Source organism: Caretta caretta, chromosome 3 (genome assembly GCF_965140235.1).
Source record: "Caretta caretta isolate rCarCar2 chromosome 3, rCarCar1.hap1, whole genome shotgun sequence".
NCBI classification, from domain to species: domain Eukaryota; kingdom Metazoa; phylum Chordata; order Testudines; family Cheloniidae; genus Caretta; species Caretta caretta.
Window position 1 is genome coordinate 191,151,908 of NC_134208.1, and position 23,352 is coordinate 191,175,259.

Sequence of the window (23,352 nt, forward strand, 5' to 3'; positions counted from 1 at the left end):
GCGGTCCTACAACAAGCACCAATAACTCCAGTTCCAAAAGGTGATATTAACTGTTCTAGTTTAGCTTTAAATAGTGCATATAATTACTAGCTTTTCATAATCTGTGTAGAAAGATTTATTTGCAGAATTCAAAAACTCCAAGTTAAAATATTACAACTGTAAATGATACACAGATAAATTAAATTTTGCTGAACAGACAACAGATTTCTTTATATTATGTAAATAACAGTAGAAGTTCTTTACTATGGCTCTGATTTTCAGAAGTCCTGTGTATCCATAACTCCAGCTGAACTCAGCGGAGGCTGTAGGTGCTCACCACTTCTGAAAACTAAGTCCTGTGTAACTTAGATTATGTTGCCATTTAGCATATCCATTTTATTGTCCAATAATTACAGTAGAATCTCATTAATTCTCAGTTCGTTAATCTACAGACCTAATAATTCCCTCTGAAAAAATTAGCAGACTCATGCAACTTCTCAATGAAGGTGAAATAATATGTACTGCAATGAGATCTCATATCACACAGACTTCAAAAAATTTAAAGTCTACAATAATACACTAAAATTTATAAATAAAATTTATGTGCAATAACTAATACACTACTACATACATAGTTACAACTAAACAACCCTTGCAATAAAATTATATTTTGAGATGCAGTATCATTAATTTATTTTTTTTAAAATCACATTAGTTTGGCTTACCCACTAATTCCCAAAATTTAATAATTTACATTGGTAATGAATTAGTAAGGTTTTGCCATATCTTTCAGGAGGAAGAAATGCAGTTTTGTCTAGTAGCTAGATCATGGGATTGGGAGTCAGAGGTTCTGCATTCTATTTCTGGTTCAACCAGACTTGCTGTGTGACCTTGGGCAAGTCACTTAACTTCCCCTGTGTCACAACATCTCCATTTGCAATGAGTTATAAATACTAGCAAATAGAGAGTCCTAACTCAGTGGATTTGTGAGGCTTAATTATTTTAAGCACTTGGAAATCTTGATTGATATACATTTTCTGGCATAGCTACCATATTTCCTGTGCATGTTTTTTGTTGCCTGATTTTAGGATGTTAATATTATTAATTTGGATAATATGGGTTATAGGCTCACTAATTAATCTGATCAGAAGATAATAAGGTTCTTGTCCCAAAATCAGGCTACAGAGTTCGCAAGGACCGTTGGGATGTATGAAAGGACACACACACTGAGATAAATGTAGCCTTAAAGACTTTTATTGAGATAAATGGAATAATAATCAAAAAGTAAAATAATCAGAGTTACAAAGGCAATAATATTATTCTAGAGATACATGTGCCATTATATACCATAACGCTTTTGATTAATATACTCACACTCTTCCTTGATACCCTGGTTGTAAGAGACAAAGAACCAGCCTCGCCTCTGGCATGCCAAGAGACTTCTGGTCCAGGTTCCTCAATTCTTGCGTGGGAGGTGCAAAGCTTAGGAGAAGCTAAAGAGCTAAAAGCTATTGAAGCTAACTTAGAGTTTTACTTAACTAACTGACCTAAAACTTACAGTTAAGCACTAACAGACTAATGGACTAATAAACAAAGAAGGCTTGAAGCTTGAATAGTATACTAATATAACCCCTCAAGCTTAGAACCTTAGAAGCTTCCTTGGCATGGTGGGTCACCGCTCTTATAGAGCTCGAGCACTCAGGCCCTCCTTCTATGTCCAAACTTAGTTTCCTCAACCACAAAATGTTAGGCTACCACAGGCTGGTATGTTTGTACATATTGATGACATATACATACATATTAATGACATCAGATCATTCTCACATTTGTTATTTCTGTCCTACCCGGTTATTTTGGTTCTTTCCTTGTGGTGTTCCTGTTAAATTTACAGAGGGTCTGAATTTAGGAAGCCCCCCATGCCAACCTACCTCTACGTATCCTTTATCTATCTATGTTAAAGGTCGCATCCATATATGGACCTTATGCTTTCTCTCATCACCACCTATATAGGTGAAAGGTCCCGAACATATGTATGCTAACTTTGCTTAAGCTCAACCTATAGAATGTGGCCTGTAGGTTCCCTGTGTTACAGCCAAAATACTTTAATATAAACCTATTAATCGATTAGAATAAAACAAATAATCAAACCCACAAGAAAATAAGAAATCCATAAGAAAAAATATATAGGCAATCAAGCAGGCTAGCCCTATAGTTTAAATTTTATAAATACACACATGTGACCCAGACTCATCTTATCTTCCCCAGAGCTCAGACTTTTGTCAAGGGGCGGAGAGTCCTGCCTCCACAATGCTACCTTAGGACAGACAAACTGGTGGCTTTAAGTTCTATAAACAACTTTCTCTTGGAACAATAACATTTTCAATTTAAAGGTTTAGAATCATTCTCTCAGCAAGGTCATTAACTCAAACTATTATCATTAATCACTTAAGACAGTGAAATAAACTTACATGGGACTTCAAAGACTGAGGCATGTTCCTTGTCCCAAACAGTTTAATTTTCTAAGGACCTGATCCTGCAACTGATAGTGTGCAGGCACAATAGTTCACCTCGTCAATGTGGCCCAGAGGACTGGGCACTGTACAGAACTCAGGAGACGTGGGATCTAACTCCTGGCTCTACAACTAGCCTACTGGGTGACTATGAGCAAATCACTTCAGTGCTCCCTGCCTCAGTTTCCCTATGTGTAAAATGGGAATAATGACACTGAAATTCTTTGTAAAGCACTTTGAGATCTACTGATGTTAGGAGCTAGGTATTGAGAGCCACAATAGTGTTTAAGACAGACATAACACAGGACAATAGTGTAAATAAGGGAGGGTGTGGACAGCACTGGAGTAGAGGATTCCTTGACAAATTGGGTTTTAAGGAGGAATTTGAAACAGTAAAGAGAGAGAGATGAGAAGACTGACAGACAAGAAGTGAAAAACTATTTCAAGCAGAGGGGAGGCATGAATTCACCTGGGAGTGGGAGGATACACGGGAATAGTAAGGAAAGATGATTATGAGGAGAGATGGATAGAACAATTAGAGGAGAAAAAGGAAATTAACACAGATGTAGGCGGAGGGTAAATGAGATAAGACTTTGTAAACAAGGAGGAGGCAGGGTGGATAAAAATCAATGATTTTTTAAAATCAAAAATATCCTATTTTATTTATCAATTTTTTTAATTTAAATGAAATAAAAGTTAATTTTTTAGAAGTAAACCTAGTTACAATTAAATTTGAAATTGACAACCTGAGTTAAGGCCTAAACTTTTTATAATATGTTAAAAATCATTTAAATTAAATACAGAAACAATATTAAGTAGTACATGTTTGCTGTCAAATTTTAAAGAAAGTCTAACCATTGAACTGATGGAAGCCCCTGGCTGATCACCTGGAACCAGAGTTTGCTGAAGCGCTAAACTAGATTTTGACATCCATAACTTCTTATGCGGATGCAGAGAGTATTTTTTTTTCATTTCAGTTTATTCAACTAGTACAATTCAATGATTAATTCATTCAAAGTTAAGAAGCTAATTAGAAGATGAAAAAGCTGGAAAGCTTGTTTTCTTCTTCCAATCTATGAATAAAAATGAGGTGTGAGAGGATGAGACCTACTAGTTCTAAAATCTTGAAGGACATGGTGACCAGAAACAATCAGTTCAGTTCACTAACTACAGATAATATTTTCTTTGTTTAATAAGTTAGTTTTAAATGCAAAATATATTATGATAATTTTTTAATAAAACTTTTCTTATATATACAGCACATTTAAGGTAGTTTTATTTAATAAAAAAATTAAAATGTTGGTTTGGGACATTTTAATTTCATCTTAATTTCTATCCAAATACAGCTTGACATTAATTTTTTATTTGTGATTTATCATCTAGTAAATAAGAAATGCATCAATCACCATTTTCTAACATAATAAAAATGTAAAAATTAAGAATCTGAATAGCTATTGTCATAAATATAAAGGAAAGGGTAACCACCTTTCTGTATACAGTGTTATAAAATACCTCCTAGCCAGAGGCAAAATCTTTTCACCTGTAAAGGGTTAAGAAGCTAAGGTAATCCCACTGGCACCTGACCCAAAATGGGCAATGAGGAGACAAGATTCTTTCAAATCTGGAGTGGGGGGAATAAAAGGTTTGGGCTGTCTGTGTGATGCTTTTGCCGGGAACAGATCAGGAATGCAAGCCTTACAACTCCTGTAAAGTTAGTAAGTAATCTAGCTAGAAAATGCGTTAGATTTTCTTTTGTTTAGTGGCTTGTAAAATAAGCTGTGCTGGAGGGAATTTATATTCCTGTTTTGTGTCTTTTTGTAACTTAAGGTTTTGCCGAGAGGGATTCTCTATGTTTTGAATCTGATTACCCTGTAAGGTATTTAACATCCTGATTTTACAGAGGTGATTCTTTTACTTTTTCTTTAATTAAAATTCTTCTTTTAAGAACCTGATTGCTTTTTCATTGTTCTTAAGATCCAAGGGTTTGGGTCTGCGTTCACCTGTACCAATTGGTGAGGATCATTAGCAAGCCTTCCCAAGGAAAGGGGGTGTAGGGTTTGGGGGAGATATTTTGGGGAAAGATGTCTCCAAGTGGGCTCTTTCTCTGTTCTTTGTTTAAAACGCTTGGTTGTGGCAGCATACTGTTCAAGGCCAAGGCAAAGTTTGTACCTTGGGGAAGTTTTAACCTAAGCTGGTAAGAATAAGCTTAGGGGGTCTTTCATGCAGGTCCCCACATCTGTACCCTAGAGTTCAGAGTGGGGAAGGAAGCTTGACAGCTATATAATTGCTTAAGTAAATATGTACAGATATAGTGTTTCCTCCAAGTTAGCAAGGAGAAGCACCAAATTTAGTGTAAAGCCTTTATTTAGTTGCAAATCCACATTTTAATGGATATTAATGAGAATCATACCTTTCTTTTGGAAAATAACTAAAAGTACAAATGCAAAATGATTAAAATTGATGATTTAAGTCAAGTTTTCCTGCTTGCTGATTTAAATCATGAGTCAAATCAGTGATTTAAATTGCTTTGATTTAAATCAAACCATCTTGGGAGGAGGAGTTTGGATTTGATATAAGAGAAAGGCGGCCAAGAAAGGGATTCAAGTGTGTGATGATGACAGGGTCAGAGCAATAGAAGTGGAAGAAGACTTTAGATTTTGGATTGGGATGTGTGGAGAGAGGTGAAGGGTGGGTAGTACAGAGAGAGATTAGTTATCAAGTTGACTAATGCATGGACAAATTTTGCAGGAGCAGAGACAGGGAAGAAGTGTTGGAACTCAGTGAGTGACTAGATGCGGGGAGAAGAGGAGAGAGAAAACTCATAGACGACACCAACATTCTGAGTCTCTGAAGTAAAGGATCCTGGAGTTGTCAATGGAAACAGAAGGGAGACGGATCTGAAGCAAAGATAAGCAAGTTCAGTTTTGGAGAGTTTGAGTGGTGAGACATCCTGGAGCAGTGGCTCTCAACCTTTCCAGACTACTGTACTTTTTTTCAGGAGTCTGACTTGTCTTGTGTACCCCCAAGTTACACCTCACTTAAAAACTACTTGCTTACAAAATGAGACATAAAATACAAAAGCACACTATTTCGGAAAAATTGCTTACTTTCTCATTTTTACCATATAATTATAAAATAAATCAACTGAAACATAAATATTATACTTACATTTCAGTGTATAGTACATAGAGCAATATAAAACAAGTTGTTGTCTGTATGAAATTTTAGTTTGTACTGACTTCGCTAGTGCTTTTAATGTAACCTGTTGCAAACCTAGGCAAATGTTTAGATGAGTTGATGTACGCCCCTGGAAGACCTCTGCGTATGCCCAGGGGTACACGTACCTGGTTGAGAACCACCGTCCTAGAGGAACAGTTAGAGAAATCTGGAAGAAGGAGGAGTGTATGAGGGTGGAGAGGTAGATCTGGAAATCACCTGCATATGGAAGCTCCAAGGGAAGGGGATGACCTTTCTGAGACAAACAGTATAGAGAAAAAAAGAACAGGGCCAAACACAGAACCAGAGGGATGCCAATGAACAGGAACAGAGATGCAGATAGAGAGACATAAGAGAAAAGGCTAATGGAGTAGCCAGTAAGAACTGAGGAAAATCAGAAGAGAACAGATACCATCAAAGAGGGTAGTTTAGAGCAGTGGTGTCCAGCTTGTGGCCATATTGACTCTAAATTGTGGGCCTGGCATGCAGCCATTCGAAGAATGTGTGTTTGATGATAAACTGAAAGTATGTCCCCAAGCCAGGCCCTGTGATATTAAGAGGAGGTTACTCACCCTGTACAGTAACTGACGTTCTTCGAGATGAGTGTCCCTGGGGGTGCTCCACTTCAGGTCAAGGTGCGTCCCAGCGCCCTCGATTGGAGATTTCTACAGCAGTACCCCTACGGGTTGTGCACACGCTGTGCCTGCCTCTCGAGCAGTCAGTGTTCTAATAGCGCATGCACAGCCCGGGCTCCTCAGTTCCTTCTCAACAACGGAGTGTGTTACAAATTCCAAAGTAGAGGGGAGGAGGGCGGGTACTGGAGCACCCACAGGGACACTCATCTAGAAGAACATCAGTTACTGCACAGGGTGAGTAACCTCTTTGAGAAAGAGATGTCCCTGTGGGTGCTCCACTTCAGGTGACTGAAAAGCAGTATCCCTTAGGATGGTTGGGACTTCGGAGGAGGCACGAAGGTGTTGACAAGACAGCTCTATCTAATCTGGTGTCAGTTGCTACAGTGTGAATGAGAGCATAGTGATTAGCGAAGGTAAGTTTCGATGCCCAGGTAGCTGCCTTGCATATGTCAGACAGTGGGACATTACGGAGAAAGGCCATGGAGGTGGAGACAGCTTTGGTAGAGTGTGTTCTAATTGATGTAGGAGGTTGTATTTGCCTGAGTTGGTAACAAAGGCGTATGCAGTCAACAATCCATTTGGAAAGTCTCTGTGTAGAGACAGCATTTCCTTGTGAGTGCCAAGTAGTAGAGACAAAAAGTCTAGGGGTTTTCCTAAATGGTTTCATTCTATCCAGGTAAAAGGATAATGCTCTGCATACATCAAGAGTGTGCATTGTCGTTTCAAAGGCATTAGCATGAGGTTTTGGGAAAAATGTTGAAAGGTGTATAGGTTCTCTGAGGTGAAAGGAAGAGTGTATCTTAGGTAAGAACCTTGGATGCATGCAGAGTATGACCTTATTGTGGAAGAACGTGGTATACAGAGGGTCCGCCATAAGCGCCCCCATTTCTCCTACTCGTCTGGCAGACGTGATTGCTATGAGGAAGGCGGTCTTCATGGATAGGTGGACAAGGGAGCAGGTAGCCATCAGTTCAAAGGGTGTATCCATCAGGGCTTTGAGGACTAGGTGTAAATCCCAAGGTGCAGCAGGCAGTTTCACATCCGGGTATAACGTCTGCATGCCCTTCAGGAACCTTTTGGTGATTGGATGGACAAAGACGGTTACGTTGTCAACCTTATGGTGAAAGGCGGTGACTGCCGCGAGGTGGACCTTGAGTGAGCTCGTAGAGAGGTCAGATGTTTTAAGGTGTAACAGGTAATCCAGTATCAGTGGAAGTGAAGCAGAAACTGGAGAGGTCTGTTTGCCAGCGCACCAAGATGTGAACCGTTTCCATTTATGTAGGAAGGTAGTGCGCGTGTTGTGTGTTCTTCCTTGTAGCAAGACAGTGCGTACTTGGTCCGAACATGTTAATTCCGCATTGAAGAACCATTGATCAGCTAGGCCCCCAGGTGGAGAGTTTGTACATCAGGGTGAAATACTTGTCCCCTGCATTGTGATAGGAGGTTGCCGAGTGGTGGAAGGGGAATGGGTGGCTTGACCGACGTGCAGGAGAAAGGGGTACCACGGTTGTCTTGGCCACGCTGTGGCTATGAAAATGATGTTGACTCTGTCTGTTTGTATCTTCAGAATTACTCTGTGCAATAGAGGCATTGGTGGGAACATGTACATGAGAGTCTTGGTCCAAGGGAGCATAAAGGTATTCCATCGTGACTGTTTCCCCAGGCCTGTTCTGGAGCAGAATGTCAGGCATTTTTTGTTTGTTGCTGTGGTGAATAGATCCAGTTGGGGATAACCCCAGGTCTGGAAAATGTTGGAAAGAATGGTGTCATTGAGTTCCCACTCGTGCTGTAAGGGGAATGATCGGCTGAGCTTGTCTGCGGTGGTATTCTGCGAACCCAGCAGGTATGAGGCAGAAATATGGATGTTGTGTTGAAGGCACCAGTTCCCAAGTTTTACTGCCTCTGTGCAAAAGGAGTGTGATCGGGCTCCACCGTCTGTTGACATAAAACATGCAAGCGATGTTGTCGGTCATTATTCAAATTCCGTGGTTTTGGATGATGGGAAGGAAATGGAGGCAGGTATTGTGTACAGCTTGGACCTCTAGCAAATTTATGTGAAGCCTGGTTTCTGAAGTGGCCCAGAGACCCTGAGTGGTGAGGTGGCCGATGTGTGCTCCCCATCCTGTGAGGGATGCATCTGTGGTGATGGTAATTGAAGGGGGATCTTGTCAGAAGGGAATCCCGGTGCAGAGGTTGATGGGAGAAGTCCACCAGAGGACTGAGTCATTGACTTTCTGGGGCATAGTTAGTAACCTGTTTAGCCTATGCTTGTTTGGTTTGTATACTGTGGCTAGCCAACCCTGAAGGCATCGCATGTACAGGCGAGCATTTGCGACCATAAATGTGCAAGCGGCCATATGTCCTAAGAGCTGTAGGGAGTCTCGGACTGTAGTCTGTGGTCTGGCACGTATCTGGGTAATCAGGATGCCCATTGTGTGGAATCTGTCCTGAGGGAGAGATGCAAGACTGGTTGTGGAATCGAGGTGGGGGCCGATGAAGGCGATTTGTTGGGTAGGTTGTACGGTAGATTTGTTTTTGTTTATTTGCAGGCCCAAGGTGCGGAAGCAGTGAAGGGTTGCAAGAATTGCATGGTTCGCTTCTATCTGAGTGGGAGACTTGAGGAGACAATCATCCAGGTAAGGAAATATGAGGATTCCTTTTTTCCTGAGATGTGCCATTACAACTGCTAGCACCTTGGAGAAGACACGTGGTGCAGCGGAAAGGCCAAAAGGGAGGACCCTGTACGGTAGTGTTGCGCTCCCACAGCAAATCTGAGGAAACATCAATGGGCAGGGTGGCTAGAGACATGGAAATATGCATCTTGGAGGTCGAGGGTTGAAAACCAATCCAGAATTATCATTGGGAGAGTAACCATCCGGAATTTCTGTTTCTTGATGAACTTGTCCAAACATAATGACAGGTTTCAGAGGAACAGCCGTGTTAGTCTGTATTCGCAAAAAGAAAAGGAGTACTTGTGGCACCTTAGAGACTAACCAATTTATTTGAGCATGAGCTTTCGTGAGCTACAGCTGATGAAGTGAGCTGTAGCTCACGAAAGCTCATGCTCAAATAAATTGGTTAGTCTCTAAGGTGCCACAAGTACTCCTTTTCTTTTTGTCCAAACATAGAAGATCGAGGATAGGGCGACAACTGCCGCTTTTGTTTTCCGTCAAGAAGTAGTGGGAGTAAAACACTTTCCCTCTGTGTTGAGGGGGTACCTCCTCTATTGCTCTGAGATGTATGAGATGTTGTACCTCCTGACAAAGATGTATGAGATGTTGTACCTCCTGTTCATGAGAGGGGTCCCTGAAGAGGGACGGGGTGGGAGGGTGGGTGGGAGGTAAGGAGAGGAAGGTGATGGCATAACCCAATCTAATGATTTCCAGGATCTATCTGTCCGTAGTGATGGTTTGCCAGTTGGCCAGGAATGGACGCAAACGGTGTCCAAAAAAATGGTTGGTTGGAGTTGGTGCTGGAGAGGGTGCGAGGTTTTCTAAACCCTCGACGAAGACTTCAAATTTGTTTATTTGGGTTAGGAGGGTGGGTCACCGTTGTTTGCGGAGGGCGACGTCATTGGTTCCTGGGCCTATGTCATTGTTGTTGTTGTGTATCTTATTGTCTGAAAGATGCTGAGCAAAGGTATGGTAACGTGGTCATTGGTATGGCTGATATCTATATTGTCTCTTCTTTGTGGCAGGTGTTTGGATGCCTAAGATCAGAGCATGGCACGGGAATCCTTCATGGAGTGAAGGACCCCATTGGTTGTAGCGGTGAAGAGCTTGTCTCCATCGAAAGGGAGATCTTTGACCATATTCTGTATCTCCTTCGGAAAGGAGGAAGAAGCAAGCCATGAGGACCGCTGCATGACGACAGCCGTGGCTGTGGATCTGGCCGCTGCATCCGCAGCATCGAGGGCAGCTTGAAGAGCTGTGCGGGGGATCAATTGGCCCTCGGACACCACTGCTTTAAATGGTTGTCGTTTATCCTCCGAGACATCATCAATAAATTGCATTACCTTAGCATAATTTTTGTGGTCATATTTTGCTAAGAGCGCCTGTCAGGGTTCCTTCCCCATTCTGAACTCTAGGGTACAGATGTGGGGACCTGCATGAAAGACCCCCTAAGCTTATTCTTACCAGCTTAGGTTAAAAATTTCCCCAAGGTACAAACTTTGCCTTGGCCTTGAACAGTATGCTGCCACCACCAAGCGTTTTAAACAAAACAGGGAAAGAGCCCACTTGGAGACGTCTTTCCCCAAAATATCCTCCCCAGCCCTACACCCCCTTTCCTTGGGAAGGCTTCATAATAATCCTCACCAATTTGAACAGGTGAACACAAACCCAAACCCTTGGATCTTAAGAACAATGAAAAAGCAATCAGGTTCTTAAAAGAAGAATTTTAATTAAAGAAAAGGTAAAAGAATCACCTCTGTAAAATCAGGATGAAAAATACTTTACAGAGTATTCAGATTCAAAACACAGAGGATCCCCCTCTGGGAAAAACCTTAAAGTTACAGAAAACAGGAATAAACCTCCCTCTTAACACAGGGAAAATTCACATAAAACAAAACATAAACTAATCAGCCTTGCCTGGCTTACCTATATTGGTTGCAATATTGGAGACTTGGATTAGGCTGGGTTGGAGAAGATGGATTCCTGTCTGGCCTCTCTCAGTCCCAAGAGAGAACAAACACGTAAACAAAGAGCACAAACAAAAGCCTTTCCTCCCCCCCAAGATTTGAAAGTATCTTGTTCCCTTATTGGTCCTTTGGGTCAGGTTCCAGCCAGGTTAGCTGAGCTTCTTAACCCTTTACAGGTAACAGGATGTTGCCTCTGGCCAGGAGGGATTTTATAGCACTGTATACAGAAAGGTGGTTACCCTTCCCTTTATATTTATGACAGCGCTGCATAGTTCGCTACTCTTAATTGCAAAGTGGAAGAAGAATACACTTTGCGGCCAAAGGAGTCCAGTCTCTTGTTATCTTTGTCTGATGGAGTGGAGCGGAAGTGTTGGGTATTTGTTTTTCTGATTGGCCCTGTCAACCACAAGAGAATTAGGTGAGGGGTGCGTAAATAGAAACTCTGAACCCTTAGATGGAACAAAATATTTTAGGTCTAATCTCTTGCTAGTGGGTGTTATTGTAGCTGGGATCTGCCAAATAGTTTTAGCAGGTTCCATAATGGCCCCATTTATTGGTTGGGCTATTTTGGAGGAGGTCGTAGCTTGCAGGATGTCGGTAAGCTCATGGTGTGTTTCAGGTACCTCCTCCAGGGTAATACTGAGCTCTTCTGCTACTCTGTGACACAATTCTTGAAAGTGAGCGAGTTCATCAGTAGCAGGAGGTGGTGGCGGTATCATGGTGTCTTGTGATGTTATCACTATAGAAGAGATGTGTGGGGCAGTGTCCTCTGTAGGGGTGGCGGCCACTTTAGGTCTTATCTAGGTTTCAGTGTAAGCAGGCAGTGGGGAGGGTCAGACAGCTTTCCTCCAGGCAGCCCGTGGAAGACCCGAGTGTGGTGCGGTGTAGGTCCATGGACCCCAGTGTGGCCATTGCCCCCGGGGGGTGGGGGGGAGCATAGGTGGTCCCATCCAGGGATTGCCATACCAGTGTGGATAGCCTTGAGGATATGGAGATCGTGCTGAAATGCATCTCCCAGATGTCGGTAACTGACTCTGGGGAGAGTATTGAGAGAAAACATCTGGTCATCGTATTCCTCTTCCTCATCCTCCCACACTTCATTGGAGGGGCTTGTAGTGGTAGAGGAGTACTGAAGGTAGGGTGCTAAAGGTCTCGGTGATAGGCTGGTGCTGAGAAGAGGAAAGTCAGGGGCATGGGACACCCTTAAATCCTCTGGCTGTAAAAACTGCGATGGAGCTGAGTGACCAGAAGTCGGAGCCGGTGTAGCTGGTGAAGGCCGTCTACTGATGCACCGAAGGGTGTCCCGGGGGCACAAGCTGGCTCCGCAGAGTAGGAGCCCCTGAGCTAGGCACTGCAAGGGAGGCAGGAGACCTCAGCAGGAGACCTCGGTGCTGAGAGTGGCAGCTGTAAAAGTGGCACCACATGATCAAAGGACGGTGCCACCGCCATCACTTGTGCTGTCGGCACCGTAGTAGCTCTCAGCACTGTACTGGCAAAGGTGGCTGTAGAAGAGCTGAAAGAGGCGGGCAACTGGAAGCCCTGAGCCTTGGTACCATGTAGTGGGGCAGCCAACTCACGGGCACTGCCCGAAGTGCCTGCCTTGTGGAAGGTGCTGAACCGCAGAGCCGGAGTCAGCGGAGACCGGAGAACCAGTTTTAACTTTTTTCCCAAGGAACAACTCCTGAGGGGAGAGGAAGCTGTCCGTTTTTTTTCTTTTCCTTTGCCTCTGGAGGGTGTCACAGAGGTTTGCTGGCCAGGGTCAGAGGCAGGTCTGAGGCAGTTTTCCAGGAACAGCATTTTAAGCCTGAGCTCCCTGTCCTTGCGGGTCCACGCTTTCAATTTGTTACAGCAGATGCATTTTTGGGGTACATGAGACTCCCCCAAACAGCGTACGCACTGTAAATGCCCGTCCAAGATGGGGATGGCATCCTTACAGGAGGTGCATCTCTTGAAGCCTGGGAAGCCTGGCATGTCCGAAACTGCGGAAGTGTTGTTTTTTTTAAAGAAATAAAAGTAACAGCTAATGTAACTTATCTAACTAAACTGAGAAACAAACTAACTAGCTGGTCTCAAAGAGCAATGCCGAACTCTCTCTCTAGCCGGGGATGGTAGAGAAGGAACTGGGGAGCCCGGACTGTGTACGCGCTATTAGAACACTGACAGCTCGAGAGGCAGGCACAGCGTGTGCACAACCCATAGGGGTACTGCTGTAGAAATCTCCAATCGAAGGCGCTGGGAGGCACTTTAACCTGAAGTGGAGCACCCCCAGGGACATCTCTCGAAGAAGAAACTACAGTTCCTCTATCAGCCCCATCATTACAAGGAGTGTGTAAGGGGCACTGCCTCCTATCGCTTCCCCGGCAGCAGCTCTGATATGAGCCAGTGGTACTCTGACCAGTTGCTGTCCCTTCCCTGCTGCAGGTACTCAAAAGCACTCAAACTGGCCATCTATGGCATTGCCAAGAAAATAGGAGAGAGCACTTCTAGCTACTCCATTGCCTGCTTTCGTACAGGAACCCCTGCAAGAGCAACATAGGAGTTTGACTAGTTCTGCAGGAGCCTAGGAGAGCGTGTTGCAAAGGATAAGCACCCTGCCCACATGCGGCCACCCAGCGCAACCCACAAGGAAGGTGGAAATGAGAAGCTGAGAACTAACAGTTAGTTACAGCTCCCTGATTCTCTGCCCCTGCACTAATTAGAGCACTACTTTGTGGTATCTTCAGCAGGAGACCTAAGCTCTTTCTGTGCTACCTAAGTGGGGCAGATCCTCTGGCCTGTTCTACTCTGTTTGTGCCAAAGTACTGATTATGGCCCACTGACCTTTCTGAAATAAAATATTTGGCCCTCAAGCTAAAAAGATGGAGACCATTGGTTTAGAGTTTGAAGCATCATACTGAAATCCCAATAATCCCATGGACTACAAATTCAAATCCTCTAAAGTCAGCTAGGCCCATCATCCCTCTGAATTTGATAACTGAGTTCCATACATGTTATTATATAGGGGATCATTTGTAAGACTTAAAAAAACTGAAATCCTTTTAGTCTTTGTGAACAGAAAAGATGTGTGCCAGTTAATGGTCCCCTTCCACCCAAGAGGTGGCTGCATTTTAGTGGTGTGGGTATGGGAACAGCTGTGTCATTTAATATGTCATAAGAATGGCCCAACTGGGTCAGACCAAAGGTCCATCTAGCCCAGTGCCAGGTGCCCTCCAGGGAATGAACAGGTAATCATCAAGTGATCCATCCCCTGTCACTCATTCCCAGCTTCCGGCAAACAGAGGCTAGGGACACCATTCCTGCCCATCCTGGCTAATAGCCATTGATGGACCTATCCTCCATGAATTTATATAGTTCTTTTTTGAACCCTCTTATGGTCTTGACCTTCACAACATCTGCTAGCAAGGAGGCCCACAGGTTGACTGTGCACTGTGTGAAGAAATACTTCCTTTTGTTTGTTTTAAACCTGCTGACTATTAATTTCATTTGGTGAACCCTAGTTCTTGTGTTAAGGTAGTGTTCTTTACTACTTCTCATATTTACTTTCTCTACACCAGTCATGATTTTATAGACCTCAGTCAGATCTCCCCTTAGCTGTCTCTTTTCCAAGCTGAAAAGTCCCGGTCTTAATAATCTCTCCTCATATGTTCCATACCCCTAATCATTTTTGTTGCCCTATTCTGAACCTTTTCCAATTCCAGTATATCTTTTTTGAGATGGGGTGACCACATCTGCACACAGTATTCAAGATGTGGGCATACCAGGGATTTATATAGAGGCAACGTGATATCTTCTGTCCTATTATCTACCCCTTTCTTAATTATTCCCAGCATTCTGTTAGCTTTTTTGATTGCCGCTGCACATTGAGTGGATGTTTTCAGAGAACTATCCACAATGATTTCAAGATCTCTTTCTTGAGGGGTAACAGCTAATTTAGACCCCATCACTTTATATGTATAGTAGGGATTATGCTTTCCAATGTGCATTACTTTGCATTTATCAACATTAAATTTCATCTGCCATTTTGTTGCCCAGTCACCCAGTTTTGAGAGATCTTTTTGTAGCTCTTCACAGTCTGCCTGGGTCTTAACTATCTTTAGTAATTTTGTATCGTCTGCAAATTTTGCAACCTCACTGTTTACCCCTTTTTCCAGATCATTTCTGAATCTGTTGACTACGACTGGTCCCAGAACAGACCCTTGGGGACCACCACTATATCATTAAGTCTATTTCCATTTAAGAACTTTTCCATCTACTGACTTTGACAATAAGCTTGAATTTACATATATGCATACAGAGAATGATTTACAACGAAATGTTTTGTACCCAATTTAAGTGTAAAAAATAATGCTTTAAATCACTAAAAGAATATTTAATAGGTTTTCATGATTAGTAATGGAGAAATACTTATGTAAAGTGATTTTACCAAGGCTGCATGAGATGACTTCCTGGAAACTGGTATCGTATTGAACCTTTTTCCCTGTACTATACTATTATTGACTTTTAGCAATAAACTTGACTCATATTGGTTATTTGGTCTCTTGCGTATATTTCATAACATACCGAAGTGTGGTCAAGCAGTTGACTATACAATATATCAACAGTATTCTGATGAATAGCCTATCAATAAAGTTACATAGTATCAGAAGATTAATAGTATTAATTTTTCATAATTTATTCCACTAAGCCTATTCCTCACAGGCATGTAAGTATCTTGTGTAAGGATCTACCTATTGATTCAATAAGTCGGAACTATCCCAAAGAAAGCTTTTTGTTGGTGTTGTTTTTCAAATACACTTTCATGTTCATATGTTTTAATTAAAAATAAAAAGGGAAACCTTGTATGGGTGCCTGTAAGATGCCTCTAACCCCACACAGCAGAATCTGAAAACACATCGCGGGCAAGTGCCAGTATTCAGTAATAGCTGAGCAATGGATCTGTTCTTTTCTGTCAGTGCAAACATTCTGGATCATCCTAATTAAAAATAAAATAAAACAGGGTTAGTGATTTTCATGTTTCACTTCTAAACCTACTCTGCATAGAAGAAAACAAAGTTAGAGGTGTCTGCATCATACCCCAACCAACCCGCCCTGGAATAAACATCTTTTGGTGCAAACAGTACAAGGATTCACACACCAGAACAGTATTGGGGGTCATTGCACCAGTTTATAATTCTCATAATGCTTGAATGAAGTTTTGGCTTAGGTCAGAAGCATCATTTGCTTGGTGAGGTCAACCTATTCCTAGTGACCATTTCTGCACATTACACTTGTTCATTATTTGTAGTCACAGGATTATTGACCCAAGAGAAAATAGCTCTGCTGCTGAAGGCCAGTAGTCATAGCTGTTCAGGGGAAAATACACAGACTCACAGACATTAAGGTCAGAAGAGTCGTGATCATCTAGTTCAACGTTTTTCAAACTGGGGTCTGCGGACCCCTGGGGGTCCCCAAGGGTATTCCAGGGAGTCCGCGGACCCTGCTGATCAACTCCTCCTCCTCCCTTCCTTCATCTCCTGGAGGCTACTGAAGCTAAACTGGTAGATTTTAGTCTGGCATTGCAGTGGGGCTAAGGCAGGCTCTCTGAGGACTCCTTGAGTATCACTGCTCACCCCAGATTTTTTTTTTTTAAATACTATAAGACATTTTCTAGCACTTCCAGTCACAGAGCTGGCCTTCAATACTTAAACCAACTGGCTACGACTGGAAGTCTCAATTATTTTTTTCCCTAAAATAATGTATGTGCCCCCTCCAATCCTGTTTTTGAGGGGTTTGGGAGGAGTGTCAGATTCCTGATAGAAGAGGAGCACCCAGGAGTCCACTTATGCTACTAAGGAAGCATAAGTATTAGATTCCAGTCACAAACTGTCTGCCTCCAGCTCAGCCACTTCTCTTTGAGCTGCCAGTGTGGCCTCCACCCACAACGGATGCAAGCAAAATAAGGTAGGGATACACCACCAGACTTAGTCTGCCCACCCATCACCAACAGTAGGCCTCCACCCCCCGCAGCTGCCCTGAGGAAGAAAGGAGGCACTAAAGAAGAAAAAGAAATTCTCATCACTCTTCTTTAAAAATGCATTAAGTTTTAGAGCTCCCCCAAGTCATTGTACTAAGCCTCCCAATCAACTTTCAGTAAATATTTATATTACAATGGCATCCGGATATCCCAGTAATGGTCAGGGCCCCAGTGTGTTAGGTGCTGTACAAACAGTGTTTGGAATGTGCCCGTTTGAAAGGTGTCACAGACCCAACAAAGACATTTTCTACAATTCTTGCTCAGTCGCTGAGGGATTTCCTACCTGCTTTCCCCTCATCTGGGGGCAGAGCAGCCAATAGGAGCTGCTGCAGGAAACAAAAAGAACACTGCACCTTCCAGTAAGAAAGAGGCCAGTGGCTCAGGGTGGCTCTGCTTGCTCTTCCACTCCTGTGAGCAATGGGATAGGGCTCCTCTGCTCCTTCCCCCTTGCAACACCTGGCATGGGAAGCAGAGTCCTCCCTGCTGCAGCTCTCCCAGGCCAGGAGAGCAGGGTGAAGAACACGAGGAGCTGCAGGAAGAGCAGAGGTGAGGCTGGTGGTGCAGAACTGATGTGGGGACTGGCAGAGCTTGGGGCAGAACAGGTCCAGGGATAGAATTAATGAGGGGTTGAAGAGGCTTAACAGATGAGGGTCAGGGACAGACAGGTATGATGTTGCTTTCATTTCTGTGGCACTTTTACCACTGCGTACAGACACATAGGGAAATACAGTACCTGCTGCAAAGAGTATACAGTCTGAAAGAAAACTAGAATTACAAAATTTAAGTTTGATCCTAGTCTTTTTTGTATATAAAAGTTTTTAGTATCTAATTTATTAACTTAATTCTGTTTCATGAAACTTCATTCAACTCATCAGGGTAATATCTGTCTCAGGCTGTAATATTTCAAATGAGGGATTTAAAAAACAACAAATGATGAGGAAGATGATAAAAATGAATAACTGAAAGACACACAAAATTCCATTCCCAGAGAGCAGATTTACATTTAATTCACCGAGAGGATATCTTTCAAACACGCACACACATGTGAGAGACTTGGGGCAGGACTGTGACAGCAGCACATGAATAAATTTTAATGACTAAATAGGCCTCTTTCCAAATCACTAATTCATAGTGCTCACAGAAATCCACCCACACTTGAAAGGTTCTTCCTCAATCCACCCATCCCTGGGATTATTGTGCTTACTGTAACAGCTGAAAGAGAGGCTGAAGGACAAGTGCTAGTATTAATGGTAGGACCCAGATATCCTGGCTGTAATAGCTGGCAGACTTCTTCACCAAATAGTCACCGAAACAACAAGAAGTAATGCTGTTTTAGTTCAAACAATCATGAGCTAGTTCAGTTTAAACTAAATTGAGGAATACACAAAACTAGATCTGCAACTAGGGTCCTTAACTGCAAAAGGGCAAACTTTAAAAAATTAAGGGAATTAGGTAGGGAAGTGGACTGGACTGAAGAACTCAATGATCTGAAGGTGGAGGAGGCTTGGAGTTACTGTAAGTCAAAGTTCAAGAATCTATGTGAAGTCTCCATCCCAACCAAGGAGAAAAAAATTGTAGACCAAACTGCATAAGCTAACTCTCAAACAGATTATTAAGAGACAGCAGAAAGCCTACATGGAATGGAAGATGGGATGGATCAGCAAGAAAAGCTACCTCTTGGAGGTCAGATCGTATAGGGAAAAAGTGAGAACTGGCAAAAAGAGTTGGATTTTGCAAAGGAAATTAAAATCCATAGTAAAAGGTTCTGTACCCATATAAATAAAAAGAAAACAAGGAAAGAAGAAGTAAGTCGATGTAAGCGATGTCCCTAAGGGGTGTGAAAAAAACCACACCCTGAGCCACATAACTTACATCAACTTAAGCGGTAGTATAGACAAGCCCTTAGAGCCCTCTTTATCTAGTGTCTCATCTCCAGCCACTGGGGATGTTTGCTAATAGCAGTCACAGATGAACCACCTGCCAGTCTAGGCAGTCTCATCATACCGTCCTCTCCATAAATTTACCAATCTCAGTCTTGAAGCCAGTTAAGTTTTTCACCCCCACTGCTTCCCCTGGAAGACTGTTCCAGGACTTCACTACTCTGATGATTAGAAACCTTCATCTAATTTGAAACCTACACTTGTTGATGGCCAGTTAGTATCCATTTGTTCTAGTGCCAGCATTGGCCCTTAACTTAAATAAATACCAGGGAGGGAGAGGAATTATCCCTCTGATGTGTATATATAGAGAGCAATCATATCTCCCCTCAGCCTTTGTCTCATTAGGCTAAACAAGCTCAGCTCCTTGAGTCTTCTCTCGCAAGGCAGGTTTTACATTCCTCTGATTGTCCTATTAGCCCTTCTCTGCACTTGTTCCAGTTTGAATTCATGTTTCTTAAACATGGCAGATCAGAACTGCACATAGTATTTCAGATGAGGGCTCACTAGTGCCTGGTAGAATTGTAATAGCACTTCCTTATCTTTAGTGGAAATACCTTCCCTGATGCGTCTAGGACTGCATTAACCTTTTTCATGGCCACATCGTACTGGAGGCACACAGTCATTCTGTGATTAAGCAATACCCCCAGGTCTGTCTTTCTCTTCTGTCAGTTCCAACTGATACGTCCCCAAGCTTATAGAAAACATTCTTTTGGATAGTCCCTAAATGCATGATCTTACACTTTGCATTTTTTTAATTGCATCCCATTTTTATTGCTCAAGGTCATCTAAATCTTCTTGTATGATATTCCGGTCCTCCTCCATATTGGCAATACCTCCCAACTCTGTGTCATCTGCAAATTTTATTAGCACATTCCCACTTTTTGTCTCAAGTCATTAATGAAAATGTTAAATAAGATTGGTCTCAAGACCAATCCCTGAGGAACTCCACTAGTAACTTCCCTCCAGCCTGATAGTTCACCTTTCAGTATCACCCGTTGTTGTTGCCTCTTTAACCAGTTCCTTATTAACTTTTAAAATTCTCATATTAATCCCCATCTTCTCCAATTTCACTAATAATTTCACAAATGGAAGAGTTTCAAATGCCTTACTGAAATCCAGGTAGATTAGGTCTACTGCACTGCTTTTGTCTAAAAAATCAGTTATCTTCTCAAAGATAGATATAAAGGTTGGACTAGCACGACCTATCTTTTGTAAAGCCACGTTGTATTTCACCCCGATTACTGTTTACCTTTACTACTTTCTCTTTTAAAATTTGTTCTAAACCTTATGTATAACTGAGGTCAAACTAACGGACCTGTAGTTTCCTAGATCACTTTTTTCCCTTTCTTAAAAATAGTTACTATATTAGCAGTTCATTAAGCTGTTTGAGTTTGACTTCCACCTTGGATGTGATAATTTCGACTTCCATATCCTCATTTTCGTTAACCAGCCCGCCACTACCCCTAAGCTCCTTGTTTTCTTTATAAAAAATTAAGGCAAAGTAAAGGAGTACTTGTGGCACCTTAGAGACTAACCAATTTATTTGAGCATAAGCTTTCGTGAGCTACAGCTCACTTCCAAGTATTCATTTAAGTCAGTGATAGTCAGGTCTCAGTGATTCAGGAGCCAAATTAGTGATCGACATTACCCCAAATTCATTGTTTCATTTGCTATACTACTATTCACTTACATCGACTTAAAGCAGTGTCTACACCAGAGATGTACGGCCCGCGAGACCCTCCTGCCCGGCCCCCGAGCTCCTGGCCCAGGAGGTTAGTCTCCGGCCCTTCCCCTGCTGTTCCCCCTCCCCCGCTGCCTCAGCGCACCGCGCCACCGGTGCAACACTCTGGGCGGATGGGCAACACAGTTGCAGAGCTGCGGCCTGACCCATATTTGGGATCAGGAGGGAATTTTCCCTCAGCTCAGATTGGCAGAGATCCTGGGAGGGTTTCACCTTTCTCTGCAGCATGGGGCCTGGGTCACTTACAGGTTTAAGCTAGAATAAATGGTCAAATCTCTGTAACTTGAAGTCTTTAAATCATGATTGGAGGACATCAGTGACTCAGCCAGAGGTCACAGGTCTATTACAAGAGTGGGTGGGTGAGGTTCTGTGGCCTGCAATGTGCAGGAGGATCAAACTAGATCATCACAATGGTCCCTTTATGCCTGGGGTAATTGTGTGCCAAAAAATTAAAAAATCTGCACATTTTATTTGTCAAAATAACACAATATAATCATGCTAGTTTCAATTACTTTGGTAATTTATTTCAAAATACCTGTCAGCAAGTATATCCGTAACAATACAGACAACAATAAAGATTCACCCAGGAGTAGAGCGTTAAAGAAACCCCTGTGCCCACATGGATCCTCACTGCAGGATCAAGGTACTGTTACGAATTACACCTGGTAGGACACGCACACATCTGCTGCGAATTATACCTGATAGGACACGCACACAAATGCTACGAATTACACCTGGTAGGACACGCACACAAATGCTGCGAATTATACCTGATAGGACACGCGCACAAATGCTACGAATTACACCTGGTAGGACACACACACAAATGCTGTGAATTATACCTGATAGGTCACGCACAGTTCGAATCTAGGCTGAGGCACATAAACAAAGTCCACAACTGCAGAGTTCCCAAAAGACACTAAGTTTATTACGCTCACTCGAGCGTGGTGCCCCCCTCGCTAGCCAGGAGGGGACCCTGAATACAGATTATACAAAGGTTATATACTTTTTAGCAAAGCATGTTGCCCTCATGCACCGGGGAAACCTTAGCCAATAAACAAACCCTTGTCTTATCTACCACCTATCCCTGCTTGGTGCATTCCTCGTGCTATACGAGTATGTTAATTACACAGCATGGTCCTAAAGCCATGCATCAGTAACCTTTATTATCAGTATGGGAGGCCTCACATCAAGGCCAAGAGACAGGGAGTTAGAGACTGACAAAAACCAGACACTGGGAGTCAAGGCAGGCTGGAGACAAGGAGGAGGATTTTCACAGGGATTCAGTATCTAAGGATTACTCCTCCTGGTGTATGATGTGCTGGCATTTAGACAATGGTGGGCCCCAAACCAAAATGGAGTCACATGTGCTAACTTTTCCTTAACAGTACAAGTTACTGTAAAGTAGGAGAAATGGGGAGGAAGGCAGAGAGCAGATGAATCAGTTGACAGAATGCATTAGTTTAGTGGGATCTGTCCCCAGTCTCTTCCTAGGAAAAGGAGAGGGTGCTCCTTGCTTCTCTGAGGACAAATGGACCCCAAGACCCACTTAGCTGCTCCTAACCCCCCTCCCTTCTTCAGTTCCCCCTCCTTCAGGATCCTTGCCCCAGGAATTGCTCCCCTTAGCTGCTCCTCACACACTCACTGCCTCTTCTGTCAGGGTACAGCACTATACCATCACTGCTCCCTTACCCTGGAGACTGACTCCTCTTCCCCACCCCACTGGTCCCCACAAGGCTCCAACACACACACCCGCCCCCGCCACTGGGGACCCTCTACTTTTTCCCATCCACCCCCAGGGACCCTCTGCTTCTTCCCCCTCATCATAACTGGGGACCCTGTGCTCCCCTCTCCAACCATGATTGACCCCTTTCTTGCCTGCCCCACCCTCAGAGGCCCTGACCATGAGAGCCAGAGCCAGAAAATGCTAGCTCCTGGAGAAGGGAAACTGACAGCATCATGCTGCAGGTAAGAGTTATGCCTGGGGCTAGAGCATGCATGGCAAGCAGCTACGGTCCAAAACTCAGAGGGCACAGATGCCCCCCTCGCCCAGCTCAGGCTCCCCACAGCTGCTTGTGTCAGCATCACACCTCTGCAGGGCAGGCGAACCAACGGGAGAATGCAAGGGCTGGGCCTGCCCCAGAAACACCCTGGGGCCCTGCTCCTCTGCACCAGGATAGTGAGCAAGAGAGAAAGAGTCTCACATGCCTGCCCTGAGTCCTGCTTCCCCCCCAGCGGTGATTTACTCTCTCCTGGTTGTTCCCACCCAAACCTTCATGCCTGCTCAGGCCTGCTACCAGGGAGTGGCGCCCTGTGGCGGCTTCCCTTTGCTTCCCTATCGGGATCTATTATTTTGCAGGGAAACAAAATAATCGGGGGGGGGGGGGGGATAGGAGAGCTGCACATACACGTGGTGCAGAATTCCCCCAGGAGTATCCCTTCTGACCTTAAAGTCTATGAATCTATGACAGCATCCATCCCTTTCAACTGCATATGGGGACATTTGCACGCCCGTTTGAGGGAACACTAGGAGTTCTTTCAGCCGAAGAGGAGACATTAAGGGGAAACACTAACAGTTAAACATTCAATGTGTACATAGGTATACGGGGGGGGGGGGACCACACGTATAAGTGTATCGATAGGGAATTAACCCGCCCCCGCCCTGCACAAGATCAGTAC

General features: G+C 43.4%; 1 protein-coding gene and 1 long non-coding RNA gene across 6 annotated transcripts in view; one reads left to right on the forward strand and one right to left on the reverse strand.

Annotated features, from left to right (window-relative positions):
- LOC125633481 (uncharacterized) overlaps positions 1-23,352 on the forward strand; it is a 266,677-nt gene that overhangs the window by 231,806 nt on the left and 11,519 nt on the right. The window lies entirely within an intron of this gene.
- Positions 1-23,352, reverse strand: part of PUS10 (pseudouridine synthase 10) — an 85,149-nt gene that overhangs the window by 61,195 nt on the left and 602 nt on the right. Inside the window, exons 1-2 of one of the 5 annotated variants that reach the window (XM_075127203.1) lie at positions 21,516-21,594; positions 15,815-15,951 (exon numbers count right to left, since the gene is read on the reverse strand). The exons of 2 other annotated variants lie outside the window; for them this stretch is intronic. In XM_075127203.1, coding sequence (XP_074983304.1) covers positions 15,815-15,940 — 126 coding nt within the window. In that variant the 5' untranslated portion in view covers positions 15,941-15,951; positions 21,516-21,594. Of the gene's footprint in view, positions 1-1,353; positions 1,548-15,814; positions 15,952-21,515; positions 21,595-23,352 lie in introns of those variants that run through there. 2 more of the 5 variants (XM_048842800.2, XM_048842802.2) reach the window with 2 other exon arrangements.